The sequence below is a fragment of the Accipiter gentilis genome, chromosome 12 (assembly GCF_929443795.1).
Source record: "Accipiter gentilis chromosome 12, bAccGen1.1, whole genome shotgun sequence".
Lineage (NCBI taxonomy): Eukaryota > Metazoa > Chordata > Aves > Accipitriformes > Accipitridae > Astur > Astur gentilis.
The window spans coordinates 31,813,651-31,838,334 of NC_064891.1; the positions used below are offsets into that span (position 1 = coordinate 31,813,651).

General features: G+C 41.1%; 1 protein-coding gene across 3 annotated transcripts in view; it reads right to left on the minus strand.

The window, feature by feature from the left end:
* Positions 1–522: 522 nt before the first annotated feature.
* The window catches only part of EGF (epidermal growth factor), a 63,946-nt gene continuing 39,784 nt past the window's right edge, over positions 523–24,684 (minus strand). The window contains exons 15-26 of one of the 3 annotated variants that reach the window (XR_007507830.1): positions 23,025–23,192; positions 22,108–22,257; positions 21,513–21,659; positions 20,152–20,268; positions 19,015–19,140; positions 17,078–17,197; positions 14,555–14,705; positions 11,689–11,853; positions 8,064–8,166; positions 4,474–4,576; positions 2,167–2,957; positions 523–1,699 (exon numbers count right to left, since the gene is read on the minus strand). Coding sequence is in view for 2 of the 3 variants with exons in the window: in XM_049815356.1 (XP_049671313.1) it covers positions 2,737–2,957; positions 4,474–4,576; positions 8,064–8,166; positions 11,689–11,853; positions 14,555–14,705; positions 17,078–17,197; positions 19,015–19,140; positions 20,152–20,268; positions 21,513–21,659; positions 22,108–22,257; positions 23,025–23,192 (1,571 nt within the window). In the remaining variant the exon portion in view is untranslated. Of the gene's footprint in view, positions 1,700–1,994; positions 2,958–4,473; positions 4,577–8,063; positions 8,167–11,688; positions 11,854–14,554; positions 14,706–17,077; positions 17,198–19,014; positions 19,141–20,151; positions 20,269–21,512; positions 21,660–22,107; positions 22,258–23,024; positions 23,193–24,684 lie in introns of those variants that run through there. The other 2 variants (XM_049815356.1, XM_049815357.1) reach the window with 2 other exon arrangements.

The following is a 24,684-nucleotide window of genomic DNA, read 5'->3' on the forward strand; positions in this document are numbered from 1 at the left end:
AGAATAACATCTTGGAGACCAGTCTGAAAACATATTGTGAAGCCATGGGTAATATTTCCAGACAAACAAGTAACAACATTCATAACAGTCATTTAAATGTGCACAAAAAGGAGTACATGGCTTCTACTGGTTTATGGGAATGTATAACTAAAATAATAAATAAAAACTTACCATACTCAAGCTGGAATCTGCCTGTGAGCTGCAGAAGATAATCCTTATTAATATAGATTCTCTGAGCGGTGAATGAAAAACCCATGATATCTGCACATGCTGCACCAACACATGACACACTGTGGCTGTATGAAACCAATGGAGCTATCAACAAACGTGACATGGGTTAACTGAAACGAAAATTTTGCATTCTCTTCTTTTAAAGCAAGAGGGACACCAGGGATTTTTTGTTTATTTATTTTATAAATCAATAGCTTTATAAACATACAAATAAACCAAATATATTATATTTGTGTTGAAATACCATTTCAAGGTTTTACATTAAAGATTATTTTGAGTTTAGAGCTGAGTTTAGAAAACATTTAAAACTCAAAACACCCTAATTACAAAAACATATCAGCTTAATTTTCCTATCTTATTCTGTAAAGAACACTATCAAATTTAAAATTAGATCCCTAGACTGAAGGAAAGCAAAGTAAACAAAACACAGGGTAGAATATGAAACTAATTTGTAAGGAGTATGAAACACCTTTGTTTAGACAAGAGTCAAAGTTACGAATCTTTTTTTCCTTTGACCGGGGAAACTTCCAACTAAATGTTGACTGCCATTCAACACAACTCCTTGATTTTAAGCACGCAAATGTGTTTCACCAGAGATAATCAAAGTACGGGGATCAAAGTCATTTTACTGTCTAGCTCTCATGGAAATTAAATGCTTTACTGAATCGGGGCCTTTATAGCTGGACTCTCTTCCCATCAAAACACACAAGATCAGTGATGAACTGTGAAAGACCAGGGAATCCAAACTAGATGCTTTTAACAATGTTAATGAAATTAAACTATACTGAACTTAAAATCAAATCTATCAAATACTAATGGTTCAGCCCAGTGGTTGCCCTCTCCTGAACACAGTTTAGTACGTCAACTCTCCCCAACCACTTCTCTTTTCACAGAAGTACCCTTGTTGCCATCCACAAAAGAGAATGCGTCTTCATTGCTACTAGTTCCAACTAACCTCTGGAAATGCCTATTTTACAAGTTTATTCTGAATTCAGAACTGATGTGATTAGAAAACAGACTTAACAATTCAAAACCACCAGCAAACATCACTTTAGACGATAAACAAATAAGTGACAACCCTCTACACAACAGAGCATTATAATTTTTGTAATAATTCAGACACCTTGAGCTCAATGTTCTTACTGTTTACACCAACATAAATCAGAACCGACTCCGCAAAGTTACTCAAGTGTGTAACTGTTTTGGACAAAAGGTAAGAGCCTTTCAATACTCTTTCCCTTCACTGGCCTACGGAGCTGGTAACCAAACAACAACATCCCATACCTTGCCAGCAGAATTCTAAAAAAACCAGAAAACAGGATGGTAAACACACAAATCAATAACATTTGCTACTATTATCCAGCTAATGAATTACAAGGAACACAGGTGGTGGGCGCTCTAGTGGAGTTTAAAGAAGGTGTCTGATAGCACAGTAGTAGGCTTCAAAGACAGAGAACTGAGAGATCCCCTACAATGAAAACATAATTAGTAATCTAGCTGATTTCCAGGTATCTTCCAAAACGTTCTGAAAACAGCATTAGGAAGTCAAGACTAGTGGTGAAAATCACTTGATAAACAACTAAGCTATAACTCTGTATACAACAGAGCTTTATAAGTGAGTTAGTTCTTAGTAAATAACTGGAAGGGAGCTGTAGCTGTTAGAAAGCCAGTTACAAGAAAAATTGGTGTTGTTTTCCAATCGTTCCCATGGATTTTACCAGGCAGCACAGATCAGTTACATGGAAGTCAGTCTAAACATCCAGTAACGCTCTGAAAGACCAGTGTAGACTGGAAAATTTAATGAAGAATCACCTTTCCCCTCAAACATTACCTCTCACTTCATAGATGTGACCGTCATTAATACCATATGCTCACAAACAATCCTCCAGCCCACCAAACCTGAGAAATACAAGGTCCCATTTGGTGCTCACTTACAGAGGCAGATACAAGAATATCTGTGGTGAAGTCCAGGAAGTTACATTGGCCTGACAGCAGTGCTGGGGAGAGGCTTAAAGTGTCCGTGAACAGTATTTTAATAAAAATATTCATTTTTAACTCGTTTTCCTGCATCCTTTTCCGTTCCAGTTTCTCTGCAGTTGTCCTTGTGGCCCATTTTCTAGGCAGTTTCTGGACTCTGTGTATGTGTAAAGACCACTACTTGCAAAAAACTCCATTAGAAAATACTTATCTCTGATAAATCACCCACTTGGCTGTTTTCCCCTCAATGTCCTTTTAGCAGGCAGTTAATGAAGTTAGCAGCAGTGACCCTTAAAGTGATACTTACAGAGTACTCATTGCTAATACATTGCTCACAGTAATTCTTCCAAGCGGAGACGACAGGGAAGGAGTGGCAAGGACTTCTCTGTTTTGTTTTGATTTGTGTTTTTTTTCTAAAGCAGATTTTAACGAAAAAAAAAAAAAAGAGGGTTGCTTCAGTGTTTCATGAGTTCCCGTTCTCTACTGACTTCATCCTTCTTCCTTTTCCTACTCAAACCCAGGTTGCTTCTAGTCTGGCTGCATCAGCAGGCTGGCTGGGGCAAGCTCGCAGGGCTCCCTTTCCAGCAGGGACTTCGGGTGGATGCTCCAGGGAGCCTGGGGAGGGCCCTTCGCTGCTCCCATGGGCTGACGTGCTTTCTCAGCACCAGGAATCTCTTGTTGACAGCCTTGTTCTTTCTCCTCTTCTGCCAAAGTCTCTGCTGCTTTGTCGTATGTTATAGGCTGTTCCACTGGAGAAAACCGATACGTATTACTGAAAGCCATTTGAGAAGGTTCACAAGAACTAAGCTAAAAGAAAGCTAATGGCATCTTTGAGAGAGGAAAGCTATGAAAGGAAGCACAGAATCGGGTTCAGAAAATTATAAACCCAACTCGTGTCAGGAGAACAAAAAAAAGAGGCAAAGTCAAGAACTTGCTTCAGAGTTTAAGAAATTACTTGTCCTAGGCAAATTTCATGGGTTTCCGTTTTAATACATAAGAATGGGAAAAAGCATGCCCAGGGCAGGAAGACTACCTGCCTGGCAAAATTAAAGCCCCTGCTCCAAAGTCAAAATATCTTAGAATTATTCACTGGCATGGTATAAGACCTTTCTTTAACACGCTAGAAAAGACATCAGTTTATTTACCAGTCTTGTCTAAAATGGTTGAACCACTTCTGCTAAAATTTTCAACCAGGAAAAAATCAGACACCTGCCATGGGAAATTTCTGTTCCAATAGCTGCATCTGATAAAACTATAAATGAAAACAGAGCCTCCTAATGGGAAACATCAGGCTTCCTTCACTGGACAATACAGTTCTACACATGTTCACAATATTAGTCCAACCAAGTCAATGTGAGGCATATTTTCTACTGATGAATAAAGTGACTTCCCATCGTATGTCTATGGACAGGATGGGCAATTTGGAAAATCTTGTGAGATGCCTGCCTATTCAAGTATCCTCAGACATTTGTCTCTGCATGTTTCTAAATGATGGATGCAAACCACATTCTCTAGGAACTTCTGTAGTTAGGAGGTATATATGGTAAAGAGGACAAACGGTTAAGGATATCAGTCTTTCTCCATCAGTCGTTACCATCTGAGCAATTAGGAGATTCGGTTGCCATCTATAAGGCAGCATTTCCTAAAACTCAGAGCGGTCCAGGTGGGAACCTGGGGGCCATGGAAGCCTGTTGTGTGCTTCTGTGCTGCCTGCTGCCTTTGCACCGGCTACGGGAGGCACAACTCCTTCCTTCATCTCTTCTTTGCTTAAGCACCAAACAATCCCCAAGCAGTCAAACACCTCGTTTAACACAAAAAGCAAAACTGCGGTTGCTGCCTCAGGGCAAAAGGTTTCTGGGGAGACCCGGGCTTCTCACACCATTTCAGTTGTCCTGCCTAAAGGAATAAGGACTCGTTCCATGGATATACATTCCCCATCAGTATGACGGGCATAACTTCACTTGCTATGAAGCAAACCTGTGAAGTTCTATACAAAGGCAAAAATATTATATTATTACTATCACGAGAAGCATCTGGCTTCTTATGAGTGTGAAAGCATTGCTGTGGTGTAATTCCTCATGAATAATCTGGTAAGTGAAGGACTGACTGGTCTCTTCACAGCAATACAAACACGGCTTCTGCTGTGCACAGCAGCTTTAAACAGGCCAGAAATGTAATTCTGATTTCTCCGTCTCCTCTCTCAGCCACTGCTCCTGCTGGTACAAAGGTGAGGAGAGATCTAATAAGGAAGGAAATCCTACTCACCATATTCTGAAGGACAGGCAGGATGAGGATCTGCTGTCTCACACTCAATTAGATCAACCGCTTTAGTCTCCGGAGAACTGTTACACTCCTTAATAACCGCAAACTGGAAATACATACAATATGCACAAAATAGACAGACTCCAAATTAATATTAAATGAACTGGTTTTCTGAAACCCAAGAGGCAAACTGGAAGGGCCACACACTCCAACCACAGCAGGGGGAAAAAGGTCACCTTGGCTTCAGGGATGACCCTTCCCCTGCAGATAATTAAACATTCGAGATGATGACAGCCCCGGTCTTTGGCAAGTGTGCGGTTCCAGTCTAGTAAAGAACTACCCATTCTCTTGCCTTGCAAATCAACCTTTCCAGATGCAAGAACAAAAATTCATGAAAATCAACCCTCTCCATAGTACTGAGGGCCACTTTTAAAGCATTAAAGAGACCTGCAAACCAGACAGCAGGAAAACCTGTCCGGCACAGGGAAGGAAGCGAGCCTCTCCCTTTCTGGCTCTCAGCACCATCTGGGGGATGCAGTTCCACCATCCCACAGTGCCAGTGGAAGTGACACCTCAGAAGAGCAGAAGATGGGACCCTCTGGGGGAACGTGCTGAAAAGACCAGGGGGAGGAACAGAAAAAAAAACAGAAGTAGAGGAAAGCAATGTGAAGCACTGTGCTGAAATAGTATAGAGGGAAAGAGGGAAACCCAGTAAAGGGGGGGTGTTTAAAGAGCAGAGACAGGGAAGAAGAGAAAACGTCTGTAAATAAGATGTTCCAACAGAAGGACCGACAGATTCAGTGGTCCAGGTGGATAATTGGTGGATTTATGTGGATAGATCACAGATGTAGCAGGTGTGACTATTTAGGCATCAGTTAATTTACATAAAATCTGTAGGCTTACAGCTGCTAACCCACATGTGACAGACCCCTGGAGGAGATTCAGCTCTGCACAGTTCTGCAAAATATCTTTGACTGTGCAAAGCAGAACACTTGCTGGATGAAAAGTCTCAGAACAGCATCAAAATCCAGGCATGTGCAGAAGTTTACCAAGGCTTACATATCCCTAGGACAAACCTAGCCTGGATTATGGAACTCTAATACAAATGTGAAAAAATACCCAGGCATACCCTCAGCTAAATGTAGCCTCACCTGGCAGAATAGAAGTAAAGGGAAAAGTGCATGACACTTGGACAATTTATAGGTATAGTTTCAGTATCATGATACCTAGCATTCGATATGTGTGATAGTGTAAAATCTTTTTATCTTCTGCATTAACGTAGATGGGCAAGAACAAGAAAGTCTTTACTCTCCCTCTCCCCAGTCTCACAAATGAGCAGTAGCACTATGGGTTGCAAAAGAAGTGAATTTCATGAGCTCTTTACAGTTATTGCATACACATCATCTTGTCCCCATACGAAGTCCTTCATTAGGATTATTAATGCTGTGTAAATCAATACCCAAAACCCTCTTCCAGTACCTTAAGAGTTGAGGAGCTATAGAGTTTTCTATCCCTGATGTAGTATAATCTCTTTTTTTTTTACATAAATCTCCAAAATAATCCACTTTAAGTGAACGGTAGAAATGGACAACTTCCTGCTGCTTTTTGGCAACTCTACAGTTTCTAACCTGAGCGCATGCATGCGTGAAGCCCCAGTGAACTTAACACTCGATGGCTACATCAGCACAGAGCAAATCACGCGCATGAAACCACAGGAATCCATTACTGTGTAAGCATCAATAATTAGCAAAGGGTCAGTGATTTCCTCTTCCAGCCTGCAGCAAACCATTTGCAATAAATTACTTTATTAATGTATTTGATGTCTCCCAGTACAAGAATGCACGGTGAAATTTAACACGAGTGCATAATAGATGAGTAGGTTGGATTTGTTTTTGTTGATGCGGTCCATTGCTTAGCTGTCTAATTACTCCTATATTCCGCAAAAATATCATTGACCACTAGCATTAACTGTGGGGGCAACAGCAGGTGGGGACAGAGCTGATGAGCTGCAGGCCTCCTACAGCACTGCTCCCAGGCAGCGAGCTGTTCCCAGTCCCAACAAATGTTTCTGATTTTCCCAGCCTCGTATACTTTGCAAGCTGTGGGTTTTTGTCTCTGCTACGAACAAATGATGGCGTCGTCACGATTCAGCACATTTGCTGCCCAGTATGTGGAGTAACAAAGTGCTGGTAATAAAAGATCCACAAGAGTATGCAGTTGACCAGCTAAGGAACAATATGTTGTAACCAGGGTCAAGTAAATTCAGTACTCCCAACATATATTTGATAGTGTGTTTCAGTGGCTACCCACTCACAAATCCTGCCAGACACTCAAACTAAACCATTTGCTAGGCCATCTTTGGGTTGATTAAAAATGCTTGGATTTTCACTATAAATGTTCCATGATATTCAACCCCTCAGGTTCCCAAGTAGAACAAACTCACCTCTTTCTGGACTCAAAAATTTGGAGCAGAGTCAAGCTCCAGGCCATTTAAAGTCAAATTCTTTTGTGACCACGACTACTATGCACACAATTCTTGTACGTTTCCAGCTATAGTTGGGTGTGGAAGGCTTTAAAGCCTTGCAGAAATACCTATGCTAGAAAAACTTGTGTGCAGTTACCCCAGTAAAAAGGTATGTGCTTCAGTAGAGTTTATCACCAATCCTGTACAAGTATAAACTCTTTCAGTAATCTTTCCCAGAGGCGTAACTGTGCTTGTTTTGAAGAGCGGACGCTGCTTAGCCAATGTGATGCTACCTGGACAAGTATGGTGATACCTGCATTACAGCAGCTTATTCAGAGCTGAATGGTATGTGTGTGCAGACAAGCTCTTAGGGTAAGTCACACATTTCTGAGAAAGGAGTCTCAGACCGGGCATAGAAGTAGCCACAGATGCCAATTTTGTCACTTTGGCCAACTTCAAGTTTCAATTGCCATCACCCAGCAGTGTAATGTCATCTTAATGCCAGTGAGAATCAGGTCCTTAGGTCAGATCTTATGGGACCAAATTCTCTGATGCAACTTCAAAAACGACAACAGAAACAGGTCAGTACAACCAGATCATGATGGCATTTCTACCTACACCAGTGCAAAATTGGTGTTTTATATTCCCTCCCAAACTGCCTGATAACATTCTGGTTGTTTTTCTTTACAAGGCAGCAGCTTTTAAGACAAAGACATTTCATTTCATCAACCCCCCCAAAAAAAGTTCAACATCTCATGTAGCACACACACACAATACTTGGCTTCCAAGAAGCCTTTTTTACAGAGGGCATACTTTCCTGTGAAAATAACTCCGTGATATGCCATGTCATCACATTGCCATTTCCTTAATTTAGAACACAGTTCCCCAACTGTTGTGTTCAAAGCTAACAATAACACTGGCTAATGGTTGCAATACATCCAGGCAGCTGTGAACTTTGAGGGATAACAATGAGGTAAGATGAACTAGGGTTCACAGCAAAGCACTTGATGACTCTAGCAGTTATTTAATATATTTAAGATGTGAATTATTTGATGGATAATCTCAAGTGGATCCCTAACACTCTTTGATCCTTCCTGCTTCCCTCTCCACTCCACATTAATATAGTTACCCGAGACTTGTTGCTAGTAGGTGTCACGTTCTCATTGTCAGCGCGGCTGCTGGCATCTCTTATCGCTTCTGCATAGAGATTCTTCTTATACAAGTTTTGACTTCTGCAATAGAACAAAAGCTGAAACAAATTATTTTGCTTTGGGAGGAACAGATGCTGCTTCCTTTCACACATTATTCTATAGGTATTTACAGAGGGATATATATTTTGTTTTCTTTCATTGATTTGAAAGGGTGTATTACTGTCAATTACCGCACGGTGGTTAAAACAAACAACTTGTCAGAAACAGAAGTCAGTAAGAAGTGAACAAATTTTTGTTCTAGTGTGCCATCTGTAAAGGGCCATTCATTAGAAAAAACAATAGACCTCATAATTTTAACCACCCCCTTCCATTTTCTATCATTCTATTTATGATACATTCCTCTTATAAAGATTTAGGTTTCAGCCAATACAATGAACAGCATTTGTGGGTGAAGCTCAGAAATAAAAATCTGAATGTTTTTGTACACCATTCATAGTTACAATTATGAAAGTCACTTCTGCATTCATCTGCGTCATGTATGGAGAACAACAACTGCAAAAATCACTATGAAATAAACAAACTGAAAGCCTCAAAAACCTTGGAACCAAGACATTTCCAGGGAAAAGCATGCCCAACAAATTAACGCAAGGGGGGGAAAAGCCAAGAGTACAACCTGCAGTTGGAAAAGGATACAAATAATCAGCTCTAAGTGGCTAGTTCCAGAAATTTAAAAATTGCTATTTTTACAGTAAAACAGCAAACACTTAATAAGGCAGTATTAAAAGCCCATATAGGTCCCAACATGGAAAACATGGTCCAAAGAAAAAGTTCATTTACACTGCTTGAGATTCAAATCAGTACATCTTTACTGACTTTGCATACATGTTTTTTCTCCATCTAGACATCAGCTAACAAGATTAATGTTACACTCTTCAAATTCCGGAAGTCTCAAGTTAGAATATCCTTTTACTCAATCTATTTTAAATGAAATTTAATAGACATGTACCAAAGAAAATAGGAATTTTCCTTTTATTTCTACATCATATTCATATACTAACTGGAAAGTGCATCTGCAGTAATTATCGTATCTTGCTCCCTTCATGAATATACAATGTAAATAAAATTTGCTTTTTGCTAGAAATGAGCAAGACCTGTCTCCACCACAGATTTTCTCCCCAGATTCTCCATAACATGTTCCTGTGGATTCAAACGTCAAAAAACCCCAGCTGTCTCCAGTAGGGGATAAGATTGGGACTGCTAATATGAAATGAAATAGGTGTCGGATCTGAGGGTACATCCACGGAGCAGAATGCTGAGAAATAAGGTAAAATAGTCCATTTTGACCTTTCCTGACACTGTGGCAAGGCTGCTGTTCATGTTTTGTCACCTGGATCTGCTCATTCCGCACCTGCAGCTCGTAGTGCTGACAAAACTCAAGCCCATTACTAGAGTTATAAAATCCATTGCACAGAGCTCACACACAGGCCTGGTCCTCAGTGGGATGCCCCGCTCAAGAGGATCACTAATTCTACATCTTATTTTACAGCATGCAGAGTAACAGATGCCAGGCGGACTTGCCAGGCATGGGAGTCTTCACGTGTGACTGAGCACAAGCAGACGAGGCAGGGAGATCTAGCTGACCGAGCATGGGCAAGAGGCCAAGAATTTCTCAATCCTAATCCCAGTCCTACTGCCATTTTTTTGCACGGCCTTGGCCAGTTGAGGTGGAGGGATTGTGGGTGTTAAACCTGTGATTCAGATTTTTTTGTTGTTGTTGGAAAAAGAGTTGTTTCCTTGCTTCCCAAGAAAGATAGGAAGCTTGGCATAGTATACAGTCAGACTACATAAACCTAACATTAAGGATGACACAGTGCTCTTCAGCAGACAAGTCATTGAACAAACCAACACGATATTTTGGTATTTTTGACCTCCGGTTTACACATTTTTCGAATTGGCAAGTGTGGCTCTCCAACTTCCTTTCCTCCAATTAAAAGGAGATAGGCGTCTGCATTTTAGAGGGGAAGGAACAGGACTATTACAGACTTAATCGGTATATTTCAAAATATCGTAGATAATGTGAAAAAGCAGTATAGCAATTTCAACCCAAATACTGGCTTCCAGACTCCAGTTAAATAGGGATTTTAGGTCAGTGGTTTCATTTTGATCTAGTTATGCTAGTAATAGCTGCAGTACAAATTCAGTCAAGCATGTAATTGAAAACTTGTTGTCGAGGTAAATAGTTATATTGATCAAAAGCATTTGGCAAGAAAGAAAGGTAAATCAGGGAGAAATGACAAAAGAGAAAGGAAGGGAAGAGAATGAGTATCTTCACACCTTAAAACCAGCCACATTCTAGCTATTTTTCATGACAGTTTATATGACATACATGGGAAATATAAGAATCTCACAATTTGTCTATTCTGAATGTCTCATTCCACCGATTAGCTTCTGAATCCCAGGTCATGAGAACAAACCAGGCTGTGCTTAGCTTTAATTCTGGACCTCTACCATTAGTTAATAGAAAATAAGAAACGTGGCAGCTTGTCTGCTTTTATGGACCAAATATGCTAGGAACCATTAAATAAGAATGGAAAATATTGGCTTCCATAGTTAACTTCTTTTGTAGCTTAACTTTTTATGCCTAGGAGAGCCTAATTTTAAAATTAACCTAAACCACAAACAAAACCCCTGCCCACGGAGGGCAGGTTGGCCTGCAGCAGGAGACTCTTGATTTGGCTGCTGTCTGGCTTTTTGTTTGTTTACTTTTCAATATAAATATGTATTTAAACAAGAGCCTCTGAGAATGGTTATCTGCCAAGGTCATGGCCAAAAGACTCTAACTTATTAAATGCTGAATACTTTCCAGTTCAAGGGACATCGATGACATTTAATTTCACATCAGACTGGGTTCTTAAACAGTGACCGTAGGGATTCTTTTTGCCATGAGAAGAATCCCAAACCTGCACAATTCATTACAGCTTTGGAAAATGCCAGGGAGTACTTTTACAACAGATGTGCCTTAGGCTCACATCCCTGATTTTACTCTTTCTACTGCCAGGTAAAACGCTTTCACATTCTGGAAGATGCTGGAGGCCTCACTGTGGAAGTTTGCTATTGGAAGGTTAGTAAGCTGCTTTTCTCAACGGCAAGGAAACTTTCAGGTGCCACCCTACACTGAAAGGGCAGCAAAACCAAACTAATGGGTTAGCCAGCAGAGAAGAGCCAAGCCCTACCGTGACAGTTTCAGACATCTAGAGCTCTTAAGGGAAACCAAGGAAGAAGTAAATAGCATGGCTCCTGAACTCTCTCATCAATACTAATTACGGCTCCTCTTCCAACCTAATCAGGTCTCTATCCTTCTTCCCCCCAGACACATGTTACTCACTACCACCAATGTGATTACTGCAGGCAAGGGACATGCCAGAACTTTCTGAATTATTCATAGATCCAATTACCGAAAAGCAAAAAAGAGTAGCAAGGATGATATGGCGATTTCCACCGGCTGAAGAACAGCTCGTGTTCTTCACCATGAGCTCTCTGTGAAAGTCAGCAGGACCTTAGTCCCCGTGCCACACGTTCACAGCACGTGTTTGGAAGCACTACCTGTGGCAGTAGGCAGCCAGGGACCCCAGCAGTAGCAGGAGGACCAGCACTGCTACGCACACCGTGATGGTGATATTCCGCATCTTCACCCGCTCAGCGTGCTGCTGCTCCCACCACTCCAGATCGCTGAACTGGCACCGCTCTCCGACGTAGCCCGTCACACAGCTGCCAAAAGGACGTGAGCACACTTTGTAACTGGCGGCAGAGGAAAAGCCCCGGATCATCACTTCAGTCACCTTGCGTATTGATTTACCATTGGCAACCGCTATGGAAATAACCTGGTTTAATTTAGTAATGGTGAAGAGAAAATTACTTTAAAGGAATGGCTCTCAAAACCTGTAGAATTCAATATGAGAAGGCTTTTTTTACTATAAAGCTATTGAATCACCTGCAGAATTATACAGAGATTATAATTTCCAAATTCCAATGGTAAAGAATAGAAAAAATCATTTTCTCTTCAGTCCTGCCATGTGATTAGTGTTTCCGCAAGATTTTCCGTTAACTGTTCATAGCAGCAAGCTTCCCTTTCTTTGAAATAGGCAAATAGGACCTGTTCGTATTTTCAGAGTGATTTGGTTAAGGGAATGAAATTTGACTCTAAATCCTTACTTTAAAATAAAAGACGAATGAAAGTGTTTTAAAAAACTCTAGTATGGGTTAGAAATATCTTTATAATTTAGTTTTAATACAGGCTTCTTCTGTAGGTAGTTTTTGTTTATTTGTTTGTTTTTACCACTGTAAAACCCAATACAAAAATTACTTATCAGTGCATGAAACCCTCAAATCAAAAATTACTAGGAAGTGAGAAATACATCAAGAATGTCAGCCTAGTTTTACTGTCCAAGGTGAGAGACGTAAAAAAGGAAATAGTAAACGTAAAAAATGAACAGTCTACTCAATTCATAACAATCTCTCAGCAGTGTAGGCTCAAATTCTTCTCACAATTCTTATCAGTCTAGTTTTATTCAAGTCAGAAGAGCTAGTCAAATGAGCAAAAGAAGCAGGATTTACCTGCAGCAGCTTTTACCTAATGTCCTGAAAACATTCTATCAGCATTCATTATTAAATCAGGTGCAGGCACTCTCATTCTGTCACAAATTAGAATTCATATATGTCAGGAGGCAGAAAAATGCTAATTTTTAATGTAAGATCAGAATAAATTCCAAACAAGCTAGAAGATTTACTTTCTAGTGTAAGAGCTTTTATTAATTAAAACACAAATCACATTTGGTATGTGATTTTTGCTAGATATTTTTGTTAGATAACATTTTTCCATTACTTCGTTTTGGTAGTTCATATATACAGCCTACGTGAATGAATGCTGCCATCTAGTGAGAATTCAGCAAGGTGAGAATTCAGCAAGGTCCACACACAAACCCCGACCCCCAAGAAAACGGCTAAGCACAGTTGCTTCTTAATTTTTTAAATGGCTTCCACTTCCAGAACTGAAAAATATGTACATTTGGATTCTTATTCTGCACGAACACCTAACAACTAGAAGAAAAAAGATGTGATCCGATTTGAAAGTTCTGCAGTTGTAGACTCTTCAGTTTCAATAGGAGAAGCTCAATGAAGTGAAAAAACCCCATAGTAATCAACGCCTCTAAAATTTACACTAAAAATTCATAACTTATACCAGAGATGACCATGAGTCTCATCTCCTGTAATGGCTTTGCCGAGCTTAGGAAATCCGTGGCGCAAAGCATCCACTTCATTCCCATGTATGTACATGAGATACATTCTTTTCATATTCCTGCAGGTACAGAGGTCTGTAGGTAGGGGAGAGCACCCATATTTAAAAATAAGAAAGCCTAGGATTTGACAGTGCTTGCAGGAATGGCCTGGTACGGAGGTTCCTGCAGTGCAGTACAAGGAAGATCTGGAGGAATGGTGGGTCAAAGAAACCCTTCAGCACAAAGCTCGCTCTCCTTACTCCAGGGTTACACCACGGCCACCCGAGTTACTGAGACACAGAGGGAGATTTGCCTACTACAGAACAGCATCCATCCCCTGCACAGGTCCTCACTTACCAGGTGAGACCCCAGGGGAGGACGCAGGTATTGGATTTGGCCCGCTGCAAATGCTTCTATGCTTGATTTTGAAGAAAGACGGAAGAGAGATTCAAATATAATCAAGCTACACAATTAAGTTCCGCACTAATGGTTTAGAAGAAATGATTACCCCATGGGACTAGGCCATCACATTGACCAGGCCAAGGCTGGCTTCTGGAGAGATAAGATTCTCTTTGCTTTTATCAGCAACTGCATTTGGGGAACCAGGAATTAGGCTTCACAAAAATATCGACACGAGCAAGGAGGTCTCGATTTTGAGGTCTCATTGCTACTTTCCCTGTTTTTAAGAGGACCATCACGTCGTACCCTTTGTGCCAGGAATCAAGACTCTTCAAACTGTAAGGGAAGATGCTGACACCAGGCTTCTCCTCCCTGGTCCCAATCAGAGAAGACAGGACAGAGGTGTCCTCTTCCAACCCAGTGAATGCTACACGTGAGCCGCAAGGCCGACAGGGAGGTACAAGTCAGCACGACACGTAAAGGAGAGAGAGCAAGCACATCTTTCACAAAGCTATGAGCACTAAGTCATTTAACAATTTATCTCACACTTCCAAAGCAAAGAATCGAGTGCTTAGGAAACAAATCGAAGGCTACTATTAATTGTAATGGGTGTGAACGGAGTGACCACTTACAGAAACTTACAGTGAGCACTTACAGAAAAGAGCAGAGTCTAATGATAATTGCTAGCATGAGTAATGAACAGATAATTTATGGACAAACACTTCACATCTGCACTCAACTGAGCCCTAAGGATACCATTCATCAGCAGAGACAATACAAATTTCTGTACTTACTTGCAGGCGTAGTCTTGCAGATCAGAAACATAATTGCACACTCCACCGTGGAGGCAGTATGACTCGTACGAAGGAGGGCATCCTACAATATCACCTTGCACAGGGTGTGTGGCGTATTCACTGCTGACAACAGTGGGGGACACAGTAGATTCTGAAACACAGGATTTCACAAGGACATGTAAAACTTTGGCCACATTGGCAACGTGATCTTACAAAAGAGTTCCAGGACTTCTAGATAGGAAAGTAGGTAAAAATCTCTAATTTCGACCGATTACTTGTGTTTTACCTATTTGCTTATGTTGCTTATCAAATTCAGGCACACAGAACTTTAGATCAAAATACTAAATATACTTGATTGTAGATTTGCAATAAAAAACCCCACAGCAGTTGGGAGCGTTCTGTCTGTTTAGATGTGTGAGCACAGGTCTGAAGAAAAACTGTACCGGCTGTCTGGTTACTTACGCTTAAATTATTTTTGCAACTTATGCAGCTTTAGGGTATCGTAAATCTCTACGATGCATAAAATACCAGTCAGATGTACAGGTGAAGGGTGACTGTATTTCATGCACTCGGATCTCAGACTGAGAAGTTTTCACATGCAACTTGTCGTTCTTATGCAGATTACTTCTACTCTGCTGCCGTCCAGTTGATTGCATCCGTGTGTGACTGCAGATCACATTTTTTATTGTTTCAAGCTAGCTCAGGTACAGATAACGGCATCACGGGGGAAGCAGGGAACTCTACTGACCCAATTCTTCAGAGGGTTCTGCAGCCTGCTCTGAATTGCACACACTGTCACCTACATAGGTATTCAAACTACCTAGTTTTAAAGGTAGCTCTAATATCTCTGCACAGCATGACCTACAGTGCAAACATGCCCTTACAGAAAAGGAGCGCTTTCTTGCCTACTTTCATGCTACAGCAAATCTATAGGTCAGAACCAAACAGCTTGTCCTGGGATGGGTTGGGATAGCATTAATTTTCACAGGGAGCTGGGAGGGGGCCAGGGCAGCTGACCTGAACTAGCCAAGGGGATATTCCATACCATGTGACGTCATGCTCCGTATATAACTGGGGAGCGGGCTGGGGGGTGGTTTCTCGGCAGGGAAAGTGGTGGAGTGGTTGGGATCCAGGTGGTGAGCAGTTGCACTGTGCATCACTCGTTTTCTCTATTCTTTTATTAGTACTATTGTTGTTGTCGTCGCTTCTTTCCTTGTGCTGTCCCAGTAAACTGTCCTTATCTCAACCCATGAGGTTCTTTTTTTTTTTTTCTTTTTTTCTTTCTCCTCTCTGATTCTCCTCCCCATCACACTGGAGGAGGCAGGGAGGAGTGAGCAAGCAGCCTCGTGGTGCTTTGTTGACAGCTGGGTTTAAACCATGACACATCTACATGGCAAAGAATTTCTAGCAGTATGGCTTAGCAGAAATGCTCCTAATCGCTCTCATACATTTATGGGATCAGTTTTATGACTCACACCAGTTTTTATTGCAACATGACCTTCAATGACATTTGGTTTTTAAAATTTCATTTGCAGGAGAACTACCATGGCAAAGAGCCTGAATGGAAAGGGGTGAGTGATTTTAGTGAACTGCAGGTGTGACTGCATTCTGCAAAGAAAATTTCAACTTGCTAGAAGAGCTTATTAGGCAAAGAATTAAAACAGTGTGTTAACATCCCTGAAGACATGGGATCAGACTTACAGCTGAGCAACCTAGAAGGCATTACTTCCAAGTCATGCATCATTTAAAATCATCGTTTCCTGAGTCACACCTGAAGCTACTGAAAACTTAAGTAACTGAAAAGGGGGGTAGGGATCCTGATAGGTGTTCTACTTTAAAAAGCCATAATTTCCTTCTGGTTTTCTGCAGAAACAAATCTATGACAATCACACAGTGTCCCTCCGTCATCAGAGTGTCACTTGATCTGAGTAAAATTCACCCCGATGAAGAGGGCTGACATTTTCAGAGAATGCTGCTGTCACATTGAGGCATTGAAATGAGGGTCACACAGTCACTAGTGCTGAAACTTCAGCAGCTCCCTTCATTAAACTGGTAACCAGATTTTCTAAAGAGTTTCAGAGCCCTTTTGAAAAATTGGCTTGAAAGACTAGCTTATTCTGAAGAATCAAATGGGACTTAAATTACATTCAGTTTTTGTGCTAGCCTTCTGCAGAGCGAAAGAAGGCATGGAGAGTTTGGAAAATTACACAGACTGAAATCACCTCCAAAAATGCTACCTCCAAGGAGCATTTACTTCTGCTGCCACTAGATAAATGTGTCATTACAGTTAGACAGTAAAAATTAGCATTAAACCTCGATGTAGATATTTCCAGACTAAACTCGAATCTGGTCTCCTTAGCCCACCTCAGAACAGAATCCTAAAGCAAGGCTAAATGGATCCACAAGCTGCCCAGTGTGTCACTATACAGGGCTTCCTTAATTTCCAGGTATAAAAATTTATCCAAGAGCACAGTACCTAGTCAAGGACCACTTCCTTTTTAATTGCTCACTCCATTTACTCACTGCAACCGATGCCAGTTCCAGAAGCATCATCAGCACACGAGCAAGTGAAGTTTCCTTCTGTATTTGTGCAGGTGATGTTCTCTCCACAGGTGTGGGACCCTGTCTTGCACTCATCAATATCTGTCACCCAAACAGTCTGCAGTTAGAAGAATGAAATGGCCTCAGAGCATCCGTTAAAAGGGCAGCAGTTGCAGCATTACAGTCTCCTGGCAGTGAGGAGAAACACCAAAGACTTTCCCCTCTGTAGATGTGCCTTCATGGAAAACATAATGGAAGAGCAACCAGCATACTTTCTACATCAAGTAATCGCAGCCTGCCCCAGAGCATACTATACTGCTGCAGAAGATCTCCACAAGAAGGAAGGAAAAGCTTCCCCATGACACATAATGTTGAAGAGAAGACTTATTTGTATTTATATTCTCCTGGCATTGCTAGTCATAGCTCGCACACTGGATGAATGGGACTTTTCCTACAGTAAAATTAACAGGGTCTGGCCCGAAACAGTATAGAAAATTCAGAGCAATCTTAGAAGCAAAAATACAGGAACAAAACTGTTGCAGCATGTTCCAAGAAACGTGATTTCAGCAACACAACATGAACTCATCTTGTACCATGTCTGGATGTACTGTCACATTTCTGGACACTGTGCATGCATGCAGGTGTCTAAAACTGAAGTATAAAATCACTTACCAGTTTCTGGTTTTTATAGTATATTTCAAGTCATCAAATACAAAATTAGTTTGAATTCTGTTTACATCATAGCAACATTGCATCATTTATAAAATACTGTGAAAATATATATTACCATATTCTGGACTCAAAGACTTCAGGAAGATAATGGACTGTTTTTCAATAATAGTGGTAGGTACCACAGTCATTCTAGCTGAGCGATGATACCACAGACAGCGAGATCCCAGGGCTGCCTGGGGACATGCCTTGTAGGTAGTACTGGGATAGCAAGAGGAGCTTGTCACTTCTGCCTGCACTTGCAAACCTCCTCAAAGACACGAGCTCTGGATCTCTGACCAGTGTACGTAGAACGCCTTCTCGAACCCCCTGCCTCTGATACTTTCCACACCCTGCCCATAATAATGATATTGTTCTTAATTTTTCAGTCATCCTTATCTGTGTCGAAGAACCAAAGCCCAGTAAAGACTATGTAAGAATTGGGTTAAATTTAATGGGCTTTGAATTACGCCATAAAGGAAAAAGGGAAAAGAAAGGACAAAAGAGAAGCCAAGACTTTCATAAAGCTCTGAACAAACTGTGTGCTAGTCAAATACTGGGGGGGGGGAAACTTCCTGTTCCATCATATTTACTGCTAAAATGGATTAAAAAATTAAGAAATGCAGGGAATAAAGTAAAGACCTGGCATTAGAGCTGGATGGGAAAAATCAGTGGGTCTGATTATTAACAAGACTCTAAATGTACTCAAGTTGTCAGTGTCAACACCTTGAACCTCATGCCTATTAAACAGACCTGGAATTATTTGATGAGTATTATGACACACTCAATACCTGCTTTCGTTTATATTCATGGCAACGATTTCCAATAAAACTTTACTGCTTCACCTCCACTTCCCTCCTCCCCTCCACTCTTCCTCTCTCTCCTGCTGTAGCTACTAAAAGGAGTGCAAACACTGAGAGGAGGTATCCACTGACAGCTACAGGCTTTGCATATTGATCAGTTACTGGGGTTGCCACACTTTGAACAGGACGGAAAGAATCAAAAAAGGAAGAAATGATAAACGTCAACTGTCTGGAGGAGCCACTGTTAGGGTCCATGCCCCTACCAAGATTTTTAAAAAGAACCAGAAGAGCTCATTTGACAGCTTCATAGCTTGACGCAAGGCTAGCCCAAATCATAAGACATGTCTCTTGCTCATTCATCCTGCCCCAGCCTTCCAGATACAGCACAGCCCTCACGCATGCCCGTACCGTAGCAATGGACTCCATCTCCAGTGTAGCCCTCCAGGCATTTACAGACGTAGCCCCCTTCCGTATTGATACAGCCCGACACACTGCGATTACAGTGGTCCATGTTTACAGCACACTCATCAACATCTGCGAGACAAAACAAGGAGGCGGCACACGTGGGTCATGAAACCATCGGGTAAATCGATATAAAGAAACGTCTACATAATGAATCTCCCTCAGACTCTGCTGTCACTTGTCATTTGTGCATCTGAAGCAAATAGGAGGAGAAGGGCTTTGTGGTCTTTTGATGGTATGAAATTTGATGGGGATGTTCTGAAGACCCTAAGACAGTCAACCAGCTACTTTCAACTGGAGACCTAGAGGTTCCACAAATACCACTTGCTTAAAAAAAAAATTCACATTTGGAGAGAATGATCCTATTCGAAACTAGCCTCATATTCTTAAACCCTACTTAGAGAGAAACTTTGCTTTCAGAAAGAACACATAAGCTTAAAAAAAAGGTACCACAATGAAAAAAAATTACATTCATTTCACCTTCCTTTTTTTTTTCCTTTCCATAGCAACATAGACTCCTGCGAGACTTCACCCTCAGCCACCAACTGGTAAATTGTTTCTAATGCCTTCCTGTCTTGGCCTTTATGAGAGAACAAAGTGCTTCCACTTATGTTGTATGAAAGTCCAAAAACTTAAAGACCACTCTGAGCAATGTGTTTTCTGATTGTTAGAATTTCTTTCTACTTGTTTTATGTAAACATTACATCACGAATACTAATCTTTAAGAGATTCCTTAATACATATTTCTAAATTATACATCAACTATCACGTCTATGGACTAAGCTTTTCTAATTAGGCAATTTTTACAAATATATTATGCTTTTATTCTATTATCACCGTTATTGCTTGTTAATATTAATAGGATTAACACTCATGACTCAGGGGAAAATAAGGCATGTGATAATTAGCCATTTCATCCCACATGCTCTCTGCTCATCGTCTCTTTCAAAACAAGCAATACCTTTGACCTTTCTGTGATGGATCACACAGCAGAGCTGCCAATGTGAGAAAATATAGATTTTTTTTTTTTCCTCTCCCCTAGTCTACGGTTTTCCAGAAGGTTGTATTAATGTCTTGTATTACCATAGCACGATTTCCCCTTCCTGGTAAATCCTTTCAAACACTGGCACATAGCACCATCTTCCAGCAAAACACACTGTGCGTTGACGTCACATTCTAGTGCAGTGCAGTCATCTTGATCTATAGCATAAACAAAACCAAAAAAAAAGCTACTAAATGCATTTGGACCAATCAAAGGAGGTACTTGCGTGGTTTAACCCCAGCCAGAAACTAAGCACCACGCAGCTGCTCGCTCACTTACCCCGCCCCCGCCCCAGTTGGATGAGGGAGAAAATCAGGAAAAGAAGTAAAACTCGTGGGCTGAGATAAGAACGGTTTAATAGAACAGAAAAGAAGAAACTACTAATTATAATGATAACGCTAATAAAATGACAACAGTAGTAATAAAAGGGTTGGAATATACAAATTATGCACAATACAATTGCTCACCACCTGCTGATCAACGCCCAGTTAGTCCCTGAGCAGTGATCCCCCCGCCTCTACTCCCCCCAGTTCCTATACTGGATGTGACGTCCCACGGTCTTAGAATACCCCTTTGGCCAGTTTGGGTCAGCTGTCCTGGCTGTGTCCCCTCCCAACTCCTTGTGCCCCTCCAGCCTTCTTGCTGGCTGGGCATGAAGCCGAAAAATCCTTGACTTTAGTCTAAACATTACTTAGCAACAACTGAAAACAACAGTGTGTTATCAACATTCTTCTCATACCTAAATCAAAAACACAGCACTGTACCAGCTACTAGGAAGACAATTAACTCTATCCCAGCTAAAACCAGGACAGTACTGTATATAAAAACCCCCACCAACCAACCAAGAGAAAACTAACAAGAAAACCAGAACATACAGTCAAAGTTTGAAACATAGTTCTCCAGGGTTAGTTGTGACAAGCCAATACAATCATTAGGGCTGTCATCTTTGTCAAGGTGGAGTTGAAGTGTCGTTTAGTATTAGTATTTCTGAATATCGTACGCAAAACCTATTGTACAATTTCATGATCTAGTGTCATTGAACGTATGTAGAATTCAATGGTTTTATTGCAATTTTGTTGAGAGATTTGTGCTTAATATACTTAAAAAATCTAAGGGAGAGCCTTTCACAAGTGTTCCAAATTAGAAATGTTTGCTCTCTAGACCTGAATAATATTATCAAGTTCTGTTGACATAGCAAAGGAACATGGAGACAAACAAACAGAAAAGCAGTGCTACCTGGCATAATTGCATAGACCCAACTTCTTGTAAGAGGGTTAAGAGCGTGAATGCCACCAGTCTTGACAATGAGCCTTTCTTCCTTTCAGGCCTATGATTTCTTTCTGTTCTATAAACCTGTCCAGAGCCCCCCAGTAAATAAAGGAAGAAAATCATCAGACTCTACCTGATACCATGATTTCAGCCGTCAGCAAAATGCTGATCTTCTTTGCCCCACTCTCTGTATCCTTGAATATCCCACTGCTTTGTGTGCTCCGGAGTAAGGTCTCTGGTGTCGGCATTGGTGCTACCCCCTCGTGCACAGAGACGCTTCCTGAAAAAGAGATGAAAGAAGTGACACAGACTATTTAAATCTACTGAACTAACTTTCTCATTTTCTGTCACTTGCCTACTTTCCAATAATCATGGGGGTTTCCTTTCAAAACAGACATCAATATCCTCCCAGACTAGCCTGTGTCTGGCCTCAAATTATTCCTAAAACCACTCACTGGTGGGTTTTCTCAAATATAAAAGACAAGGAATGCAACTCATTGCTCACAATACTTGCTAGCACTGCACACATCTCTCTTACTGCTAATAAGCCAAGGGGAAAATTACAATGGTCAGAAAACATGTTATTGTCCCAGGACAACATCCCAGTGTTTTCATTCTTCAGAGAAACCATCATTCATTATGTAGAGCAAGGTGGATATTTTCCAATCCTTTCTGTCAGGATCCTCAAGGGTTTGGAAAGAGTCTTTTTTGGAACTCGAGGATTGTACCTGCTGTTGTGTTGGAAGCATCCAGAGCACGACAGGTTTTTCCATCTCGAGTTTTCCCAAATCCTGGATGACACGTGCAATGTGCAACTCCAAAATTGTTTTCACAGATCTGATCACAGCCTCCATTCTCATAAAGGCAAGGATTTGCCCCTAATGCAGAAAAACAGGCAACTTAACAAGCTGCTTCTTCAGTCAACATCTCCTGTTAGCTGTGCAGAGTTGAAGCAGTTGGGAAAAGAATAAGGACTGACAAAAACTAGAACATCCTTTTTTTTTTTTCCTTTTTTTTTTTTTTTTTTTTAATTTTTATTAAAACCAGACACATATATAAAGCATATATTATGACCTAGCCTCTGGCAGGAAAGCAGATTCGCATACTCTCTGTCTTATAAATTTATCACTTTTTTTTTTTATTTCCTTCATTATTTCTCCTTTAATATTTAGAGCCCTAGCATTCCCTGAAAGAACATTACAAGGGCATAGGGAGCCTGTGATTACCTTCTCTCAATCCTGGTCTATTGAATTACTCTTTTCTGCTTACAGGGAGATTGTTCCCAACAGAAAATCAAATTATTTGATCCAAAACTAATAAATCTTTCTCCGTGTCATTTGTTATCATTTGTGTGTGTGAGGGGTGCTAATAAACTAGGATAAATAGGAATTAGAAGACTATGGTAGCCTTGTGGCAATTGATCAGCATCTATTCTTGGGCTTGATCATAAATATACAAAATCTGTTAGCATTCCTGGGACACATGCCCAGATGATGCTTTCAATAAATGCCAGTCTGACTATGCAAGGCCTTTTACAGAGCCTGTTTCTGAGAAGATAATAATCTCCCCAGGGACTTCTGTTCTAATGATATCAGTGAACAAGAGGAGGCTGGAAGGGAATGACTGCTAAATTTTTGCAGTATACCTGGTTTCGCCAAAGGATGAACTACAACCATTGATGAGGGTCTCAGCATGCTGCCTCGAAGACGTACCCTGTTTTGGCCGGTCTTCTTGTCCACCCTCATTAGTGACGGCCTAGCCCAGTCGGAAAACCAAAGGTGATCCTCAAACACCTCTACATCAAAAGGGTGGCCTACAAAGAAATTAGATATCTCATTTCCACATCTGTAGGACATACACAAGAAACCACGTAAACAAAACCAGTACCTGCATACAGATCAGCTTCCGACACAGTGGCATAGCTATAGCCACTTCTACACTTTGAAGTCTCATGGGGAGGGATAAGGGTCCATGAATGATGGACCATGGGCACACGTTACTTATGCTTTTAGCGGAGGAGGCTATGACGCTTGGCTGGCTCAGTACAGTTTCTATACTGCTGGTGACCTCCAACCAGATCAAGTTCACTAGATGCTTCCACCTCAGACATCATCATTTCTTGAAGTAGCATTGGGACCAGCCTTTCAGAAAAGGACTGCCTCCCTCCTCTGCCAGTAAGTGGCCTAGCACAGCGCTGCTGAGCTACACGGCTCCTTTTACAGCCTTCACATAACAAGGAGGAGAGGAGCTCATGGCACGTGTCATCCTGCATACGTGTACCGGCACAGGGCAGCCTGATAGCTACAGACCCTATAGCCACTGCCTCACGGTAGGACCCCAAAGCCAGTGTGTGGTCTCTGCAAGTGCCAAAAGTACACACAAGTGCAATACAGTGACCCACATGTACATACAAACATGCATAGACATTCACTGGCCAAGTCATCACAGGGCAAAATTCAAGAGGGGAATTAATTTTCCTTACTTCAGCCAACTAGCAGCAGTAGGCTGTGACTAGTTAGTCACTGTCTGTTAGCCAGCTAACGAACAGTAACAGCTAACACAAACCGCAGCATGAAATCGATCATCCAGGTAGCTTCCTCTCTTTTCACTGATTACAACAGGGATCTAGACACCAGCTTGGACCAGGGACCTAACACATGATTAACAGTAGGTGAGAGAAATTCCACCCCAAATTTAGATTACAGAACTTTTTCCTTAGAAGCACAACATTATCTGCACTAGGAAAACTCAGATCCCTAGTTCAACTTCCAGAGAGAAGCTCAGCAATTCAGAATCCAAAGGGCACTTTCATATATAAAGGCAGACATACTTATAAAGGTCTTTGCAAAATGATTCTGACTCTTTTTAATGTCTCTGTCATGATGGAGAGTTGTCATTAGTCCATATGGGACTATGCATTCTTTCTATATATTTAGAAATCTCCTGCTTTCAAGATAGCCTTTGGGCAAGCTTTTTGCAATGGAAGGTGAGAACATATACTGTTCTGCCACGGATGTCCACTTGGTTTCAGAGTCGGTGCTTCCTGGCTGAAGCAGGTTTGCTTTGTCCTGGTCCTTACTCACAGTCTAAATATGCACCTCAGTTTGTACCACTGCAGTCTGAGCCCCTCTCAAAGGTATATTTTGTAGGCATGGGATTTAATGATCTGGTTTTTTGTTTTTGATGTAGACCTCAACTAGGTGATGTTTAATTTCAGTAGTGAAATTGGGATCCCAAAAGGTATTAGTTTAAAAAATTTAAAAAAATAAATAAATCAAAGCTAAGCAAAAAAGCAAACAAAACAA